Below are 19,926 nucleotides of genomic sequence, written 5' to 3'. Positions count from 1 at the left end.
TGGTTTCATGTCTTGTTCAGCCTCTCCTCCCTGAACATTGACATCTTCAATAATCATTTTTTTATCATTAGATGAGTTATTGTCATTAAATAGATCACCGTCATTAAGTGAGACATACCCAGAATTTGCATTAATTCTGTCCCAATTTTGTTCTGCAAAATTAGCAGATCTTGAAATTACAATTCTTTTACTTCCATCGCTAAAGCGATATCCTTTTGACCCTGGCTCATAGCCCACAAACCTGAGCTTTCTTGTCTTTTGCTGTCCCTTTCTTCTGATTGCTTTCGAAATATGTACCCATGCAGTACTTCCAAAAATTCTCATATGTGCCAGTGATGGCTTTCTCCCATATAGAATGGCATATGGAGTATTATTAATGGAGGAACTCCACAGCCTGTTAACTATATAATTGGCAGTCAATATGGCTTCTCCCCAATATGACCTGCTCATACCAGAATCCTCTAATAATGAATCTTTCATTGTTTGCAAAACACCATTCCTTCTTTCAGCTACACCGTTCTCTGCTGCTGTGTAAGGATTTGTACATCTGTGTCTTATCCCCAACTGCCCCCATCCATTGTTGGAATTTAGTTGACATAAATTCAGTACCTCTGTCACTTTGCAACTGACACACTTGTCTGTACCTTCTCTCTACAAAACTTACCCACTGCTTGAATTGTTGTAGCACCTCTGTCTTACATCTAAGCAAGTAACAAAACAAATACCTGCTATAATCATCAACAATTACCAGGGCATATTTTGCTCCTCCCAAACTGGCTTGCATAGGTTCCACCAGATCTGCATGGATCAGCTCTAGAACTCTTTTTTGTTTGTCTTGTGCTACATTTACTAACTGGGAATGCCTTTGACTTCGATGCTTTGCATACTGCACAGTCCAAATATGTTTTGCATCCCTTCAAATTTAGCCCTTCTGCAAAATCTTGCATTTGCTGCAAAACTTTAAAGCTTGCATGGCCAAGTTTTCTATGTAGAAGATGAACACATGAATCATGCTCTGCAACATTCTTAAATATAGGGGAACATTGAAACTTTTCTCCCTGCAATACATATAGATTATCTTCCTTTATGCCTTCTGCACAAATATTCCCATTCCTTTTGATGAGACACTTCCCATTTACAAAAATGATCTCAAAACCTTGTTTGTCTAAATTAGACACACTTAACAAATTATGTTCCATCTCAGGTACACAAAGCACATTGGTAAACTTTGATTCCAAATATGGAATTTTTACATCACCTTTTCCGATGACTTTTGCTTTCTTGCCATTTGTCAAAGCCACAGCTTCTTGTGCTACTGGAACAAACCTGCAAAATAATTCAGAGTCATTAACAATTGTTTGACTTGCCCCACTATCTATTAGCCACTTGTCTCTGTTGTTGCTATAGCAAACGTTTGCAACACCAAAATGTTCCTTTTGCAAATCAGTTCTTTTTGCTTCCACAAATGTCCTTTGCTGCAAATTGTTCCTCTGCAAACAGTTCCTTTTCAGATGTGTGTTTGCTCCACAAATGTAGCAATTATTTTCTTGCTGAGCCCTCTGCTTGCAAAATCTCTCTTTTGATGCAACTTGGTCCCATCTGCTTGTTTCTTCTCCAGAGACTTGCAGTCTGGACCCCCTCCTCAGGAAGTTCACCTTCTTGTGGCTGTTCCTAAAATGTTGCTTTTCTTCTTCATTAAGCAAACATGCCTTTAAAGCCTCAAAATTTAAGTCTTGCTCTTCTTTACACTCAAATATAGCAGAAACTGTGTCCCAGGTTTTATCTAAACTGTTCAACACCAATAAAACCTTCTGGGACTCAGGGAATTTAATCCCACATTGTTCTAAGTCCAAAAATAAACTTTGCATTTTATTTAAATGCTGTTCCACAGATTCACCTGGTTGCGAACAGGCCCTGTAAAGTTTTCTTGATAATTGCACTATATTGCATGCAGAAACATTCATGTGCACAGCTCTCAACTTCAATCAAATCTCTTTTGCAGTCTTTAAATTTGCAACATTTAGAAATTGTTCATCATCTAAATTCAAGATGAGATAAGCCATTGCTTGATCATAACTGATCAGCAACTGCAAACACTTGTGGTGGATTTTCTACAATATACCACAGCTCTTTTGCTTTGAGCAAACATTCCATTTTAGCAGCCCACACAATGTAATTCTTCTGGCCCAAACGAGGCACAGAGCTTTCCTTAAATTCCATTGCAGTCATTCTGCTAATTCTGCCTTGTTCTTATACTTTCTAAACACAGTCAATTTCTTCCAGCTTTAAATTACAATGCAGTCCTTAGTAAGCTCTGGGCCCATAACCTGTTAGAGAATTTTAATTTCTCTGTTGGTGAAAAAATAAATCAGAAGCTCTCACAGTTGACTGCATTTTAGCTGATTCAAATAACTTCTTTATATTCATATCAAAGTATTTACAATACCGTACATAGCACAATGAAGACTTCTTACAGAGAGATACAGAGACAAACCTGAGACTGAAAATTCAGCTTCTAACTCTACCTTTTGCACAGACTCAGTAGCACTTTCTTCACATTGGCTGACTGAGTTATCACATGACTCTTCCTGCTCATGAATATTCCAACAGGTTTATCTTGAGTGACAATTGCTTTCATTATTTTTATTATTGGGTTTGGATTTAACCCTTTGTTCATGCCCTAAAGTTGCAATTGTGAGATGGGTGATTATATATGTTATGTATTAAAGCAATCCATAAGGTCTGTTATAAAAACAGTTAGCTAATTGTTTGGTTTGAATCCTCAACTGTCTGTCTGTATATACTGTAAGCCTTTGTTTTAGGCGGGAATGCATACTTTGAAATCATTGGCTGCCGCCTAATGGCAGTCCGTATAAATATAAGTCAGGCAGCTGCTAGAGCTGCTTCTGTATGAACTAAATAAAGAGCTGTTACTTCAACCATGTATCTTCAATGCCTCACTGTTCCCACTACACAACAGTGGCAATGAAGGTGGAATTATGCTGCTAGGAAGAAAAGAGCTGGAGGACCTTGAGCTAAGAGTCACTAAGGGGTAAGACCAGCATCAGTGCCCTGGTTGGAACAGTGTTCCCCACTTTCTGCCTGCCAGTACGCAAACTTTGGAAGTATCACTTTCCTAAGGGATCCGTCCCTAGGATTCTCACAGAAGCCCTAACAGCATAAGGCATTGGAGACCCAGTAACAGCCAGCTATGGTGAAAGTTGGTAAACTGTCCGAGTTTGACATAACGCACCCCAAACAATGGAGTTCGTATGTCTCAAGAGTTGAAAACTATCATAGAGCAAACCAAGTCAGAGAAGATAGTTTAAAAGTTGCAACCTTGTTGTGCATGTGTGGCCAAGCCACTTTTGATATAGCAGAGAATCAAGTCACCTTCACTGACTTGAAACGAAGACTCAAAGAACACTTCTAACCAAGATTGTCCATCATCGCATGGAGACACGCATTTGAGATGAGAGATCAGCAGCCCGAGGAATCCACTGCTGAATTCATGGCTGCCCTGTGACAGGCATCCAGGCTCTGCAAATTCCCTGATTTAGAAGATCGGCTCAGGGACCAACTGGTATGTGGCCTGAGAAGCAGAGACTTACAGCAGAGGCTGTTTGCTAAAGAGACCCTGACAGTCCAGGACACACTGAAAGAAGTAATGGCAGAAGAGGCTGCAAAGAATTTCCCCAGTCAGACGGCTGTGCATCATGAAAAGTCAGAGAGAACAGAAGACCCAGACGGTGACATTGAGATCGACTGGGTGCAGAAGATCCCAGAAAGAAGGCAGTGGCAGCTTGACAAGGCAGCCTTCTTCCCTAGATGTCCTGGTTGCGGAGGACAGCACCTGCACTCAGAATGCAGGTTTCGAAAGGCTGTGTGCTGAGCATGTGGCAAACAGGGCCACATTGCTATCGTCGGTAAAGGTCGCCAGAGGGAATCTCCACCCGAAGACCTCCCCAGGAGAGATAATGGGGCCCCAGGGCAGAATAGAGTAGGATATTGCTCGGTAGGAGGAGCATTCTCAGAATGGAACACATCACCCTTTAAAAGAAAAGCTTAGACTAAGAGTCACACTTGGTCAGCTGTGTCTATAATGTCTTATAGGACTTTTAACTACATCTGCAGAAATGGTGGGAAACGAGTCAGACTCAAGCCATCAGATTTAATTTTGACAGATTTTCAAAATTCTTGCATAGTGGTTAAAGACGAAGCTACGTTAAAAGTAAAGTTCAAAGAGTTTGAGGGTCCCCTCAACAACGTAGTGGTGGAAGGCCAGCGAACAAGCCTGATTGGCCTGGACTGGTTTGATGCCTTGGGAATCCATGTGACTGACATCAACAGAACCCAAACAGCAGATTTGGCAGGTGTCTGCCAGGAGTTTGCTGATGTATTTAGCCCCAACATAGGGAAGTACAAAGGAACACCAATTGCTCTCCACCTTGATCCAACCATAGCCCCAATCAGAGTAAAGCCTCATAGAGTGCCTTTTGCCCTTAAGCCCAAGATTGATGCAGAGTTAGACAAGCTCATTCAACATGGAGTGTTGCAACCTGTTGACAGCAGTGTGTGGGAAACCCCCATAGTCAGACTAAGCCTAATGGAGAGGTATGCATCTGCGCTGATTATAAGTGCACTATTAATAAGGCACTTCAGCAGCATGTGTATCCAGTGTCTGTAGTTAGCCACATCCTGGCATCATTACAGGGAGGTCGCTTATTTGCAAAGCTGGACCTGGCACAGGCTTATCCCTGTGGATAGTGCCTCTGCTATAACAATAGTTATCCATAGAGGGGCATTCAAGATTCGTTGCCTGCAGTTTGGGGTCAGTGTAGCCCCAGGGCTCTTTCAGAGCGTGATGGAATGCACACTCAAAAATATTCCAGGTGTGTGTCCATGTTTTGATGACTTTCTAATTGCTGGCGAGTCAGCAGAAATACTTGCAGAACATCTTAGGACTGTTCTTTTTTTTATTATTGAAAAAATTTTTAAATTTTACAAAACAAATCCCCTCCCCAGACCCCCCCACCCTCCCTTACCCTCCCCCACTTCCCCAAACCTCCCAAACCCTCCCCCAACCTTCCCAGAGTTGAGTACAGGCTTAATTAAAATTTTCCAGAAAAAGAAAAGAAAAACTTGAAACACATATAAATCCTAAACAAATCTGGATACCTTAAATTAAATACTCTAAACATTTTCTAATATGCTTATAATGTTATCCATCATTCTATATAAACTCCCTCCAAAACACAAATTTAAACATTACTTTGTTTAAACATCTATACCTACAATATAAAATCTAATATAAATCATAGGCAAATCTGAATACATTTAATTAAACAAATTATACTCCCTCCAAAGCACAAATTTAAACATTACTTAAAACTTAAAACATTAAAATCCCCTTATACGCATTAAAATCTTACCAATAACAAATTCCATCTTAAAAATAATAATAATAATTAAAAAAAACCCAAACATTGAACACATTATAATATACTCCAAACCTTTTCATATCATACTTATATTGTTATCCATCATTCTTTATAAACTCCCTCCAAAACACAACTTTAAACATTACTTAAAACTTAAAACATTAAAATTCCCTTATACACATTTAAATCTTTACCGATAATAAATTCCATCCACAATAGACACATTAAACATTTAAATCTTTACCAATAGTAAGTTCCATCCACAAAAAACACAGTCCTTATCAGTCTCGATTGTCCATGTAAAATTTTCATTCGATCTCCATCCTTATCAGTCTCTCTTATCCATAAGGCTCGAAAGAAATGCTTTGAGATCTGCCCTTAAAGGTTGCTCCAAAATTATAAATCCTGACTCTCCCGCCGGCTCAGAAGCCAATACATGTGAAGATTCCTTAAACTCCTTCTTCTGTTGGTCTTTTTCTTTACCATTATATGTTGCACAAGTTGTCCTCCACCCCTTCCTCTCAGCTTGTTGAAGCCCCTCAGACTGAGATTTCCCATTTTCCATTTCTTCAGACAGCAATTTTACCCTTGAGGGTTGCTCCCGAATCTTTATAAGTCTTGCTTCTCCCGCAGGTTTAGAAACCAATAGATGTGAGGCTCCCTTAATCTTCTTCTGTTGCTGCTTCTCTTTACAGTTATATGTTGCACAAGTTATCTTCTGCTCCTCTATCTGAACTTGTTGAGGCCCCTCAAGCTGAGGTTCCCCAATTTTCATAGGACTGTTCTTCAGCGGTTCCGCGAAGTGGGGCTGAAGCTCAAAAGAGAAAAATGTCAAATAGGAGTGAACTCCACAGAGTTCCTCGGTTTCTGGATTGATGCAGCCGGAATACACCCCGCTGATTCAAAGCTTAAAGCTATTTTGCAGGCTCCCTGACCTAAATCAAAGGAGGAGCTGCAGGCATTTTGGGGGTTACTAAATTTTTACCATGCCTTCCTTCCTCACAAGGCTGCATTAGCAGAGCCTCTACACAGGCTCCTAGATAAAAGGGCACCATGGCAGTGGACTAGCGCCACGAAAATAGTTTCAGAGCAGTCAAATCACTGCTGTCTTCAGACTCTGTGTTAACACACTTTAACAAAAAACTGCCTATCAGTATCGCATGTGATGCATCATCATATGGGATAGGAGCAGTTCTGAGCCGTATAATGGCAAACAGGCAGCAAGCACCCATAGCTTATTACTCAAGGACATTTTCCCCCATAGAAAGAAATTACACACAAATTGATAAGGAGGTGTTAGCCATAGTTGCAGGAATAATGAAATTCCATGATTTCCTTTATGGTTGCCCATTTACGGTCTTTACAGACCACAAGCCTCTTCTAGGTCTGTTCACTGCAGACAAACAAACCCCTCAGATCCTGTCTCCAAGGATGCTGAGGTGGTCAATCTTTATGGCAGTGTACAATTACAGGCTAGTTCATATGCCTGGCAAGGAAATGGGCCATGCTGACGCACTCAGCAGGTTGCCCCTGCCTAATTCAGAACCAAACCCCGCACTTGCTGCATGCATCCTGTCAATTCAGGAATTGTCAGAATCTCCCCTTCATACAAGGGATGTGGCTGCTGAGACAGCCACTGACAAAACAGTCATGTTTTGAACTGGCTGCTGAGGGGTTGGCCAGGAAGAGTCTTAGAATCTCTGCATGAGGGACATCCTAGAATAGTCAGGATGAAGGCACTCACGAGAAGCTATCTGTGGTGGCCAGGGTTGGATAAGGATATTCAAGTTAAAGGATGCCAGGTTTGCCAACAGGCCAGACCTAAAATGCCTCAAGCTCCAATACATCGCTTGGAGACTATGCAAACCCCCTGGTCTAGGATTCACATAGACTATGCAGGACCCTTCCAAGGACAGGTGTTCCTAATTGTAGTGGACAGTCACTCCAAATGGCTTGAGGTAGCACCTGTCCCTACTATGACTACTGCCAGGACCATCCAGAAACTGTGCAGGATCTTTGCCACACGTGACTTAACTGATGTAATCGTATCAGATAATGGGGCACAATTTACGGCACAATCGTATCAGATAATGGGGCACAATTTCTAAGGTCTAATATGATTAGGCATGCCATTTCTGCCCCATTTCACCTGGCCTCTAATGGTGAAGCGGAAAAGATGGTCAGGATGACCAAGGAAGCACTTAAAAGAATTACAAAGGGCGATTGGCATCACAGGTTGGCAGACTTTTTGCTCTGCCAACACACAACTCCGTGCACTTCAATGGGCCATAGCCCAGCGGAACTCAGATGGGACTTTGGCTGACTATGAAGCTGGACCGTCTCCATCCGGACCGAGTGGCAACTGAGACAGCGCAGCCCAAGCTCCCGAGGAATTTGCAAGTCGGCAACCGAGTTTAGGCAAGGAAGTATGGTCAAGGGGCACTGTGGATGGTAGCTGTGGTTTGCAAGGTGTCAGGACCACTGTCATACAAAGTGGTCCTGGAGGATGGGCCCATTTTGCGTCACATTGATCAACTATGTCGGCGGCAGGCTAATTTAACCCTGGTCACTGATCAAGAGGAGAGTCGAGAGCTGTGGCGCATCTGAGTCTCCTGGGTCCAGCGAGACCCACAGAGACATGCAGGACGACTCAATCTTGGGTGAGTCACCACTGTCCGGAGTAACATTGCCCTCAGAACAGAACTTGCTTGCGGACTTGTTTCCCAGCAATTCCGGGAATGCTCCGCTTACAGACATGTGTACTGGTCTACCCAGACAGACCAGCTGAAAGCATACTGGCCAGGGGAATCAAAGAGAGATTGGTCTACCCGGCCCGAGCAGACTCCGGTCTACCCATAGCTAGTGGGTCAAGGAGTCCTGGTCTACCGAGACAGCCAAGGGTAGACCGGGAACCTCCAGCAGAAATGCGGCGATCAGAACGATCATGAAAGCCACCTTCCTATCTAAAAGACTATGTACATTTTATGGATTGTGATTATTTATGGGGAAGGGATGTCATGTATTTATGGATTGTGATTATCTAGGGGAAGGGGTGAAATGTATTCATAAGGTCTGTTATAAAAACGGTTAGCTAATTGTTTGGTTTGAATCCTCGACTGTCTGTCTGTATATACTGTAAGCCTTTGTTTTAGGTGGGAATGCATACTTTGAAATCATTGGCTGCCGCCTAGTGGCGGTCCATATAAATATAAGTCAAGCGGCTGCTAAAGCTGCTTCTGTGTGAACCGAATAAAGAGCTGTTACTTCAACCATGTGTCTTCAATGCCTCACTGTTCCCACTACACAACAATATAAATTAATGCAATCAACTTTATCATTGTCATAGATAAATATTACTCACTTGGTTTATGTAGTTAATTAAAGCTATAGTCCAGAATGCTATTTGATGAATTGAAACAGCTGCAAAAATTGATGCAGTCCTTGGAATAGTGTTTGTTTGATCAGCTATAATGTTTATGATGAAAGAGACAAAATGGTTTTCTGGCAATTCTGTACAAGTTGATATTGGGCTGCAAATTTCCTCTTGAGCACCAGACTGGAGCACAGACAGTTGCAAATTAAGAATCCAGACAATGGGTACTGGCAAATGGACTGCTTAGGGGGAGGGGGCAGAATGAATGACCCTAAGCTTTTAAAAAAAGTTGTGTGTTCGTAACTTCATTCGAAATTTGATAATCCTTTTTATGTTTTGCAGGATATGAATGACTACTCCCCAGTATTTAGCAAAACTCTGTACAAGGGCATGGTTGCTCCTGATGCAATCAAAGGCACCGTTATCACAACAGTGGAAGCAGAGGATCAGGACCCTCCGGTAAGCAAAGAAAGGTTTTCTTAAGATTTTTCATGCAAGATGAATTCCTTTTAAAACCACATAAATGGATTTATTCCTCTGAACAATGGAAGTGATTACTGCATATGGATTTCACAGCAATCACTTTAATACTAGCCTATCCTGAAGGTGCACTTCAATTATTGTTTCCAAGATTGATAAGCTACAATACAAATCTTTTCCCCACAACCAGCATTTCCCCCCTCTATGGCCCAGGTTTCTTTTTGATGGAATAATTGCTGTTAGAAATCTTTAGTGAGCCTCAGCATGCAGATGGAACAAGGACAAGCAAGAAATGCATTTCAAATAGCTAATCAGCTAGTTCAAATAACTCCACAGTTCCAACAGGAAATAAATATTTTGAAGAGTTATTATGCCTGTGTTTTGCCATTTCCTTAAATCGTTCAGCAAAAATGTACTGTAGAAAAAACCTAATTAAACTCTTAAAAAGAAGTGCAAGTTTTGACAACTGCATGTGATTAAGTATTTTCTTCCCAACAATGTTCACTTTTCAAATGCTGAGACTGAATTGAGGGGGCTCTTAATGCTGAATTCTGGCTTCCTTATCAAGGTATTGAAGAATATAAGTAGTCAAAAATGTAATTTGAATCTTTAAAAAGCAACACTTATGTTAGATTGTCAGGAAGGTTAATGTTAATAATTAACAGTGGATGTTTTCATAATTGATTGCTAATGGGAGAATGTCATATTGAGGGCATATATTTATAGGAAGCTTGATATCCTTCCTATAAACTAAATGAAGGATCTAAAAGAGAGAGAGAGATTTTCTAGTTTCTCCAATAGACAAACATTTCAATTTAATGATTTTTCCCCAGTGTACAAAGTTACCATAGTTTCATGATCACTGTAAATCTTTCTAAATATCTGGTGTAAGTTTCAGAGGTTGAAGACAAGCAAATTCATAGAAGGTATCAAAGGCCTACACTGAATTTATTACATTTCTGATTGTTTTGATATATATTTTAAGCTAATGATGTGAAACAGCCATGATTCTCTAATGTTTTTAGAACAATGGGTGCATCTGAAATTTTGAAAATATGTTGTAGGCACTTCCACAAAATGGCTACCAAGCTAGGTCCAACATTAACTCCATGATATCTCTGAGAGTCAAGGATTTCCTTTATTTCAAAGTGTTGTTCGCCCTGTACCATGATTGGAGGTGGTGGTGGGGGGATTTTGGGCCATAGAGGTGACTGATGCTCTCTTTTCAGCAAGCTGCAATGAAAAATTGGGTGTATTTGCCTGAGATTTTTGGGTAATTCTAATTCTACTGTTACTGGATTTATGATTCTTTTAATTGGAAAAGGCCCTATATATTTTGGTCCAAGTTTTTTACAGGGTTGTAGGGACTTTAGGTATTTTGTAGATAAGTACACCATTTCTCCTATAATGAATGGTGTAGGCTCAATCCTTTTTTTATCGGCTTGTGCTTTGTATGCCTGCCTAGCTTCATCTAGTGCTTTTCTAACTATTGGCCAGGTGTTTTGTAGTTTTTCCATCCATTCTTTCAGTGAAGGGATCGTTGGTTCATTTGGGGTTAACTCTGGCATGGGGTTGAAACTTTGACCAGTGGCTATTTGAAAAGGAGTGTAACCTGTGCTGGAGTGGACTGCATTATTGTAGGCAACTTCTGCAAAAGGGAGTAAGTCCACCCACTCGGTCTGCTGGAAACTAAGAAAACATCTTAAATATTACTTAAGTACGGAGTTCATTTTTTCAGCCCCCCCGTTTCCTAGTGGGTGGTGGCTAGATGTAAGTCCCTGAGTGCTTCCTAAGAGGGATAAAAATTCCTTCCAAAATGCAGACGTAAATTGCACCCCCCTGTCAGAGATGATGCGTTGGGGTGCACCATGCAATCTGTAAATGTGCTGGATCAAAAGTTTTGCTAAGGCTTTTGCAGTGGGAATCTTTTGGCAAGGGATAAAGTGCACCTGTTTGGAAAACAAGTCCGTGACCGTCCAGATCACAGTATTCCCATTGCTTTCTGGCAATTCCACTATAAAATCCATGGCTACTTCTCTCCAGGGGCTGAGGGACTTGCCATTGTTTGCAATCGTCTTGGCGATTTCCCTTGCAACCTATTTGCAGTGGCACATTTTGGACAACTGGCTGTATAACTTTCTATGTCCTTTTTCATGGATGGCCACCAAAATTGCCGTTTAATTAAATGTAAAGTTTTTACAAATCCAAAATGCCCTGCTGATTTTGTGTCATGGCAAAGCTGCATGAAAGTGATTCTTTGAGTTGTTGGTATATATACCTTTTCCCCTACCCAAGGCAACCCGTCTCTCATTGTGCACACATTTTTCTTTTTCTGGAACCATTCATCTGTTTCCAAATTTTTTCTGAATTCAATTCCAGTTTGGCTGTCCAGTTGTGGTTTTAATTTGGCTTGGGTTCTTGTGGTTACTGGTGCTGCCAGTTGTGACTCTGCCATTATTGGTTTAGAGTCTGTGGTTTGTGTGCTGTTATATTGAGGCATGCAAGATAATGCATCTGCCAGGAAGTTCTTTCCCTCCGGCAAATGCTTGAGCGTATATTGGAACTGGTAAAAATGCTGGGACCAGCAGGCTTGTTTGCGATTGAGTTTCCTGGACGTTTTCAGGGCTTCCAAATTTTTGTGATCAGTCGACACCTGGAAGGGGATTTTGTTGCCTTCCAGGAACTGTCGCCACGTGAGTAATGCCCAACGTATCCCATAAGCCTCCTTCTCCCATACGGGCCAGTGCTGTTCTGTTTCCGTGAGTTTCTTGGATGTATATGCACAGGGTTGCAATACTCCATCATCATTTTCTTGTAATAGAACAGCCCCCACTGCCACATCACTTGCATCTGCCTGTATTACGAAGGGCTTGTCCATATCTGGGTGCCTTAGTACTGGTTCGGCAGAAAAAAGTCTCTTTAGTCTCTCAAACGCTGCTTGGCACTCCATTGTCCATGTGAGTGGCTGGCTAGGTTTTACTGAGGATGCTCCCTTCGTTTTTAGTAAGTTGGTGAGGGGCAAGGGTATCTGGGCAAATGAGGGGATGAATTGGCGGTAAAAGTTTGCAAAGCAAAGGAAACTTTGTAGTGGCTTTCTTGTGCGGAGTGGTGCCCAATCTAATACTGATTTGACCTTCTCTTGGTCCATTTCAATGCTCTGGGGGGATATTCGATAACCTAGGTAGTCTATCCTTTCCTGGTGGAATTCGCATTTTGAGAGTTTGGCATATAGGTGGGCGGTTCGCAGCTTCTTTAAAACCGCTCTGACAAGGTTGACATGTTCCTCTTTTGTTTTGGTGAAGATAACAATGTCGTCCAAGTAAACAAGGACCCCCTTAAACAGGTGCTCCCTTAGAACATCATTGATTAATTGCATAAAGACTGCAGGGCCCCCTAGTAATCCAAATGGCAAGACTTTGAATTGATAGCACCCCATGGGGCAGTTAAATGCAGTCTTCCATTCATCTCCTTCCTTAATTCTCACGCGATAGTAAGCTTCTCTTAGGACTTGTTTAGAAAAAAATTTCCCTTTCGATAGGTGTGACAGCATGTCTTTCATGAGGGGTAGAGGGTATAGGTTGCTTTCACTGATTGTATTCAGGGCCCTATAATCCATGCATAAACATAAAGAGCCATCCTTCTTCTCTCTAAAAAGGACCAGGGCAGCCACTTTAGGCATGGCTGGCTCAATGAAACCTCTATCTAGGTTTTTTTAATGAATCTTTCCATTTCCTTCTTCTCCTTTGGGTTCATGGAGTATAATCTGGGCTTCGGGAGTTTTGCCCCAGGCTTGAATACAATGGTACAGTCTGTGGGTCAGTGGGGGGGGGAGCTCATTCGCCCTCTCCTCACTGAAAACTTCAGCAAGGTCTCTATATTCATCTGGTATTTTTGTTAATCTTTTTTCCTCTCCTATGGATGTTTTTTCTATTCTTGATTCTGGTAGCCTCCCTTGGGGTTTTAAGTCCATAGGGTCCCCCTTCGGGAATTTGATTTCTGTCATCCTCCAATTTACCCAGGGGTTCCATTTTTTCAACCATTCCATCCCTAGAATCTTTGGGCATTCCATGCCTGGGGTCAGCACAAACGTTATGTCCTCAGGGAGAGGTGTATTGGTAGAGTGGCTAGGGGAGCTGCCCCCCCTGCTATGGATCCATCTAACTGGCCAAATGAGATTGGTTGTTCCAGTCTCCTCGATGGGATGCCCAGATTCCCCACTAGTGTTGGGCTAATGAGGCAGCGGGTGCAGCTAAAGTCTGTTAAGGCTTTCACCTTCACAGCTTCAGGCATGGGGGGGTTAATATAGTCACTGTCTTGAGGATGGGTGTGATTTGTCCACTTACCAGGGGTTCGCCCTCCACGTTGTCATCTGAGGCATCCACCGGCCCTGTGGTGTAGGCTGGAGTTCTTTCCCCTTGTTGAGCAGAAGTGGGGGGTTCCGCAATTTCCATCATTCTCATGGCAGTTTCTTTTGGCTTAACTGAAGACTTTCTGGATTTGTTGATTGGGGATCTGTCTGGGTTGTGCTGGGGGGCTTTGGAGCGGCATTCTACAGCTCAATGCCCTTCTCTTCCGCACATGAAACACCCCATTTGCTTCTTGGCTGTAGCCGATGATTTCACCGGTTTGTGTGTCAGCTCAGGCGGGGGGCAGCTCCATTGTTTTCCTCGGCGGTGTCTTTTCAATATGTCGATCTCTGCTCCTCTTCCAAGACGTACCATTCCTCAAGTTGGTATGGGTCCCCTAAGGCAGGCAAGCGTCATATAGATCATAATTTAGTCCGTCTTTGAAATGGCTAAGGAGGATGTCTTCTGGCCAATTCAGTTTGCTGGCAATGGCCCGGAATTCTTGTGTATATTCAGCCACTGGGCATTTGCCTTGCCTCATCATTTTTATCCTTTCATGGGCTATGCGATCAGCCAGGGGGTCTTCAAGTCATCTTCTCAGAGAGGACATGAAACGGTTGAAGTTACTGAGTTCTGGGGCATTGGAGTCATGCAAGTTCACCACCCAATCTGCAACCGGTCCATCCAGGTCAGATTGCATGATCCGGATGCGGACTTTGTCGCTGGGAATGTACTGCCCATATTCCTCCATGTAGCTGAGGACTTGGGTTAGGAAAAACCCCAAGCGTGTTGGCTCCCGTTTGAATTTCACCTCCAACGGCGGACGTCTTGGAATGGATGGGTGCCTCCGTTGTTGGTGGTAGTGTCTTCCATCCAGATTGCCATCTGTGGTCTGGTAGGGGGTGGGGACTACTGGATCAGTAGATGTCCCCGGGGTTGCAGGTTCTACGTCCCCCTTGGTGTGTCTCCCTTTGTGGCTCCAGGAGCTGGGGCGGCCGTAGGGCTCAGGATTCTCCTCTCTTAGGCAGCGAAGAGTTCTCTTCATCAGGTCAATAGCTTTCTCTAGGATCCAGTCTGAGTACGGTGCCCAGCTTTCTCCCACTTCACTTACGTGCAGGGATTTCTCCATCTCCTGCTTCCATTCTGGTTGCTTGGTCCCCCGTCTCAGCGTCACCTTTCTTGATTCCTTTCCCCACTCACTTTTCTTTCCAATGCCCATTGACCAGCGAGGCTTGTGGTCCCGTGTCTCCACCACTTCTTCTCCTGAGGAATCTGACCTCTCAGATTCCAACATCTGGCAAGGTTCCAATTTGGTCAGCGGCTCTCTTTCCAGGGAGTTTTCTCCCTTTCTTGCTCCATTATCTGACATGGTAATTTTTTGCAAAATCCCCCGGCAAGGGTCTCCCTTCCAGGTGGATTAATTTTGCAAGTCCTGTCTAATGTAAGGACCCACCCCACTTTGCATCTTAAGAAGACAGAACTCTTGAAATAATTCTTCCAACAGGAATCCTTTATTAAGAGAAAATGGTTGCAGGCGTTTTAGACAGGACTTGGGGTTCAAGCTCTCCCATTCGAGGTTGTAAGGGGTTCCCCAGTAGACCCCCCGATCACCCCCCTCTTCCAGTGACCGTTTTAGGCATCACAATCCCACCCCTTTTTCCCTTTCTGCCGGCTGGATGGAGACTTCAGATAAACTACATGAAAGGTAAACAGCCTCCTTTGTTATGATGAGTCCTTTTGGTGCTATCCCCATTCAATTCCTTTGAAGTTGTACCGAAGGAAGTGAGGGCCATAAAGCCCCTTTGTTCACCCCCCTCTCTTTCTTTATGACAGAATCCAGAGAGGGCAGAAATGGGGTTTTCTATAATTGATAACTGGAGATGAAGTATAATTGGATTCTGACAATTAGGCATGTTTACCACATTGAGTTACTTATAAAGTGAGGAATAAGTGTGTGATTAAAAGATTTGATCAGAAAGTAAATTAGGGACTTGCTTTTGCCTCATTCACTGTTTCAGCTTATCTTTCTCCTTTTTTTCTAATCAACAAGTATCCATTCAGATGACATTGCAGTCACTCACTTTTTGCTAGAATGGATGAGGGACAGTGTTGATATGTAGTCATAATGCAGAATGATAACAAAGAAATAATAATAATAATAATAATAATAATAATAATAATAATAATAATAATGTTGGAAGGGACCTGGGAGGTCATCTAGTCCAACCCTCTGCTCAGGCAGGAAACCCTATACCATTTCAGACAAATGGCTGTCCAGTCTCTTCTTAAAACTTCCAGTGTTGGAGCATTCACAGCAGATGTGTGCAGAGACCGCCCTCCCTGCCGTCCGGTTTTCCTTCTTTGGGAGACCTGGAAAGGGTCGAAAGTTGCTGTGGAGGAGCGACCACTATTGGGGAGGACCCTTGCTAGATCACGGAGGGGCAACAACCCCTCCGTTTGATCCAAGGCAGCTCCTCAGGACTGAAAAAGAAAAGAGCGGCCATTAACATGGCCACTCATTAAGTCGCATCAGCTGAAGCCCAAAGCATTACTAAGCACGATGAAGCAACTGGAGGAGTTGGGTGAGACTTTATTTTACCTTTTCTCTTTCCCAACTATTTTCCTGTAACAGCCCTCTTCCCCCAGCTTAATTCTGTGGCTTTTGCCTACTCTGGGAATATAAAGCTGAGAGAGAAAGGGGGGGGAGGGAGGGAGGGAGGGACAACAAGACTAAATGACTACATACCTGGATCTGTAATCTCTGGATACCTGGGCTCCCTAAAAGTTCTGTATTTCTACAAAAACTTATTGTTTTATTCTTGTGCTAAGCTGGAAAAAAAAGGAATACTTCTTTTTTCCTTCTCTGAACTGGATAAAAGCTCTATTCTGTATGTTACTGGGGATATCTTGTGGCGAAATTTGGTACAGCAAGTGAAAAAAGTTTTTGACTGGGAGACTTCTGAGACTAAAATTTGTCCTTTACAAAAAGATAAGAACTTGAAACAGCTGGATGGTGAAAATAATTCTTTATAGTGGAGGTGGACAGTTATTGACTTTTATTAAAAATAGCCTCCACTAAAGGACTATTTGTAAACATTACAGAAATGGAGGAACGCCACCCATAGCTTAATTTCAAACTTATAGTTGAAAAAATCTTAGAGGCTACTGAGCTAACAAATGCTAGAATGAAAGATATAAGTGCCACCTTAAAGCTACAAAACACAGCTTTAACTTCAATAGATGAATTTACAACCCAAAAAGCAACAGAAGAAGAAGGAACTAATGAGAAAGTGGGTTTTAAAGAATGTTAGCTACAAATTACTCAGAACTCCGACGCTCAAACTTTGATCCCATTTAAAGACTCTGCAACAGCAACAGAAACTGAAAAAAGCAATACTAAGACGGAACTTGTTGAGGACTTACATACACAAGATACTGAGAATCTAGACAATCCAGATGATCCAAAAATAACTACAACACTGAACATGACTTTTTATCTAAACCAGCTGAAACCAGAAGAAGAAGACCAGCCTGAACGCATGACAGATATACTAAGTCAAATATGGAGATTTAAACTATTTGGCCAACAATCTAACAATTGTGAAGGGACTTGCTTCCTTGATAGGCTGATGATTGGATGGTCTCCCTTGATTCAAATGATATATGGAGGAATGAAGAGAGATCCACCCAAGGATCTAAAAGCTCTTTTATGGAAGCCGGTCTGGTACCAAAGGAAGGCCAGAGTTAGACTTAAAAAATGGTTTTCTTTATGTGACATTTAATGGAAGAGTAATGGGATAAGGAGACTTTAAAAGATATTATTTGATTTAATTTTTAGGATTTATATCTATAAGGGAAACAAATTAGTTACTAAAATAATAGTTTTGAATTATAAAATAGAAGATGGATCTAGAGGATAAAGGTTATTTTATGAGTAAGCGATGATATTAGAATGAGAAGTAGAATATGATTGTGAAATAAACCAAGAATTTATTTGAATAAATAATAAGTGTATTTTAGACATGACAATTATTCTGTAATGAATTAAAGGAACCGTGGGTTATCTGAAACTTAAATATTATGGACACTAAGCCAACAGGAATATTGTAATTGAAATTAGATAAAACTTTAAAATAGGATTTGGAGACTAATAAGTTAAAAGTTGTTGATAAATGTTTAAAATGATTGAGTTATAACTAGCAATGTATTAATTTGAATTTGGTATAATAATTAAGGGAAACAGAGAGGAAATTTTTGATGATGTAAACTGATATATGTATGGATAAGCGTATTATTGGACTATGTATTACCCAACCACCATGTTGCTTCCTTAATACCCGAAGTTTTGTAAAAATGGAAAATTAATAAAACTTGTTTTTTAAAAAAAGTTATAATAGCATTGAAAAAAGTGGCATATGACCTTTTTTTATACTTACAACCATTATAGCATCCCAATGGTCATGTGATCAAAATTCAGACCCTTGGCAGTTGACTCTTATTTATGACGGTTGCAGTGTCCTGGGGTCACATGATTCCCTTTTGTGATTTACTGACAAGCAAAGTCAATGGGTAAGCCAGATTCACTTAACAACAGTTTGTCTAATTTAATCATTACTGTGATTCGCTTGTGGTAAGAAAGATCGTAAAATGGGGCAAACTCACTTAATAAATGCTTCACTTAGCAACAGAAATGTTGGGCTCATCCCTATCAAAATGTTGGGTTTGTAGTGACCCCAGGCATGGAATGCCCAGTGATCCTAGGGCCGGAATGGTTAAAGAAGTGGAACCCCTGGGTAAATGGAGGACGGCAGAACTCAATTTCCCAAAGGGGAATCCTGCGAACTTAAAAACCCAAGAAGCCCTACCAAACTTAGGAATGGAGAAAGCATCGATGGGAGAGAAAAAGGGGCTACCCAATATACCAGAGGAATACCAAGACCTTGCTGAAATTTTCAGTGAGGAGAGGTTGGATGAGCTTCCCCCTCACCGACCTACGGATTGTGCCATAGAATTCAAGCCCAGGGCAAAACTCCCAAAGCCCAGAATGTACTCTGTGACAGGGCTTTTCTTTTTTTTATTATTAAAAGTTTTTTATTTTTTCCATATAAACATTATATATAAAAAAAGTACAATACAATTTTGAAATGAAATAAATTCATAACCATTGGTACGACCTGCCCACTCCCCCCAGGCCGCGTCCACCCTCTCTTGAAACATTCCCTACTTCCCTCCTCTTTCTCACCTCCCATCCTACTCTCTTCCCCTCCCCCTCTCCTCTCACTACCCTACTTCCTCTCTACACTTTCTCACCTCTCATCCCTATCAAACCCATGAACGCAGCATAAGGGGAGTGCCCAGGCCGCACCCCTATAAGCAACCATTATCTATATTACACTTACCCACCCACATTTCCTCCCTCCCACCCCCAACCCCCCTCCCTTCACTTCCCAGAGCAGAATACAGGGTTAATAATAATAAAAAATAATAATAAGAAAAAAGAAAAGAAAAAGAAAAAAGAAAAAAAGAAAAAAGAAAAAAAGATAATATCATACTTAACCTTTAACTCCAATAACCTATAAAACAATTCTCTATAATATTTACTATAATATTCATTCATAAAATAAATGAAACTTTTTAGTTCCATACTTTTTTTGAATATAGTCTATCCATCTTCTCCATACAGTAATATATCTTTCTTGTGTATGATCCTTTAAATAAGCAGAAATTTTTGCCATTTCTGCAAAACTAGATACTTTAAATACCCATTCTTCTAAAGTAGGCAAAGAATCTTTCTTCCAATATAAACCTATTAATAACCTTGCAGCAGTTAATAAATTCAACATCAAAATAGTTTCTTTATCATTTAAATCCACAAAAATACCCAATAAAAATAGTTGAGGAGTGAACTTTATCTTCCTTCTAAAAATCTTTTGAATGTTCCACCAAATCATAATCCAAAAAGCCTTTACCTTTTTACAATTCCACCAAATATGGAAATATGTCGCGTCTTTATTGCCACATCTCCAACATTTGGGCTGTATATTAGAATACATACAAGATAATTTTTTAGGATCTAAATGCCATCTATAAAACATTTTATAAAAATTTTCTCTCAAATTTTGAGCTTGTGTAAATTTAACATTTCTAGTCCAAATTATCTCCCATAAATCCAATGAAATCGGTTCCTGTATATTTTGAGCCCATTTAATCATACAATCTTTAACCAGTTCTGTTTCCGAATCTAACTCTAATAAAACATTATAAATTCTTTTTATATGAGCCTGAC

The 19,926-nt window shown here is 41.3% G+C and overlaps 1 protein-coding gene across 1 annotated transcript in view; it reads left to right on the top strand.

Moving 5' to 3' along the window:
- The window catches only part of PCDH15 (protocadherin related 15), a gene marked incomplete at its 5' end in the record, with an annotated part of 401,689 nt that overhangs the window by 261,376 nt on the left and 120,387 nt on the right, over nt 1-19,926 (top strand). The window contains one exon of the mRNA XM_039366933.1: nt 9,157-9,273. Coding sequence (XP_039222867.1) covers nt 9,157-9,273 — 117 coding nt within the window. The remainder of the gene's footprint in view (nt 1-9,156; nt 9,274-19,926) is intronic.

The sequence above is a fragment of the Crotalus tigris genome, unplaced genomic scaffold (genome assembly GCF_016545835.1).
Source record: "Crotalus tigris isolate CLP2741 ecotype Arizona unplaced genomic scaffold, ASM1654583v1 scf7180000020464.425836, whole genome shotgun sequence".
Taxonomy (NCBI): Eukaryota; Metazoa; Chordata; class Lepidosauria; order Squamata; family Viperidae; genus Crotalus; species Crotalus tigris.
The sequence above is the reverse complement of the archived record's forward strand: the minus strand, read 5'-3'. Positions and strand labels throughout refer to the sequence as shown.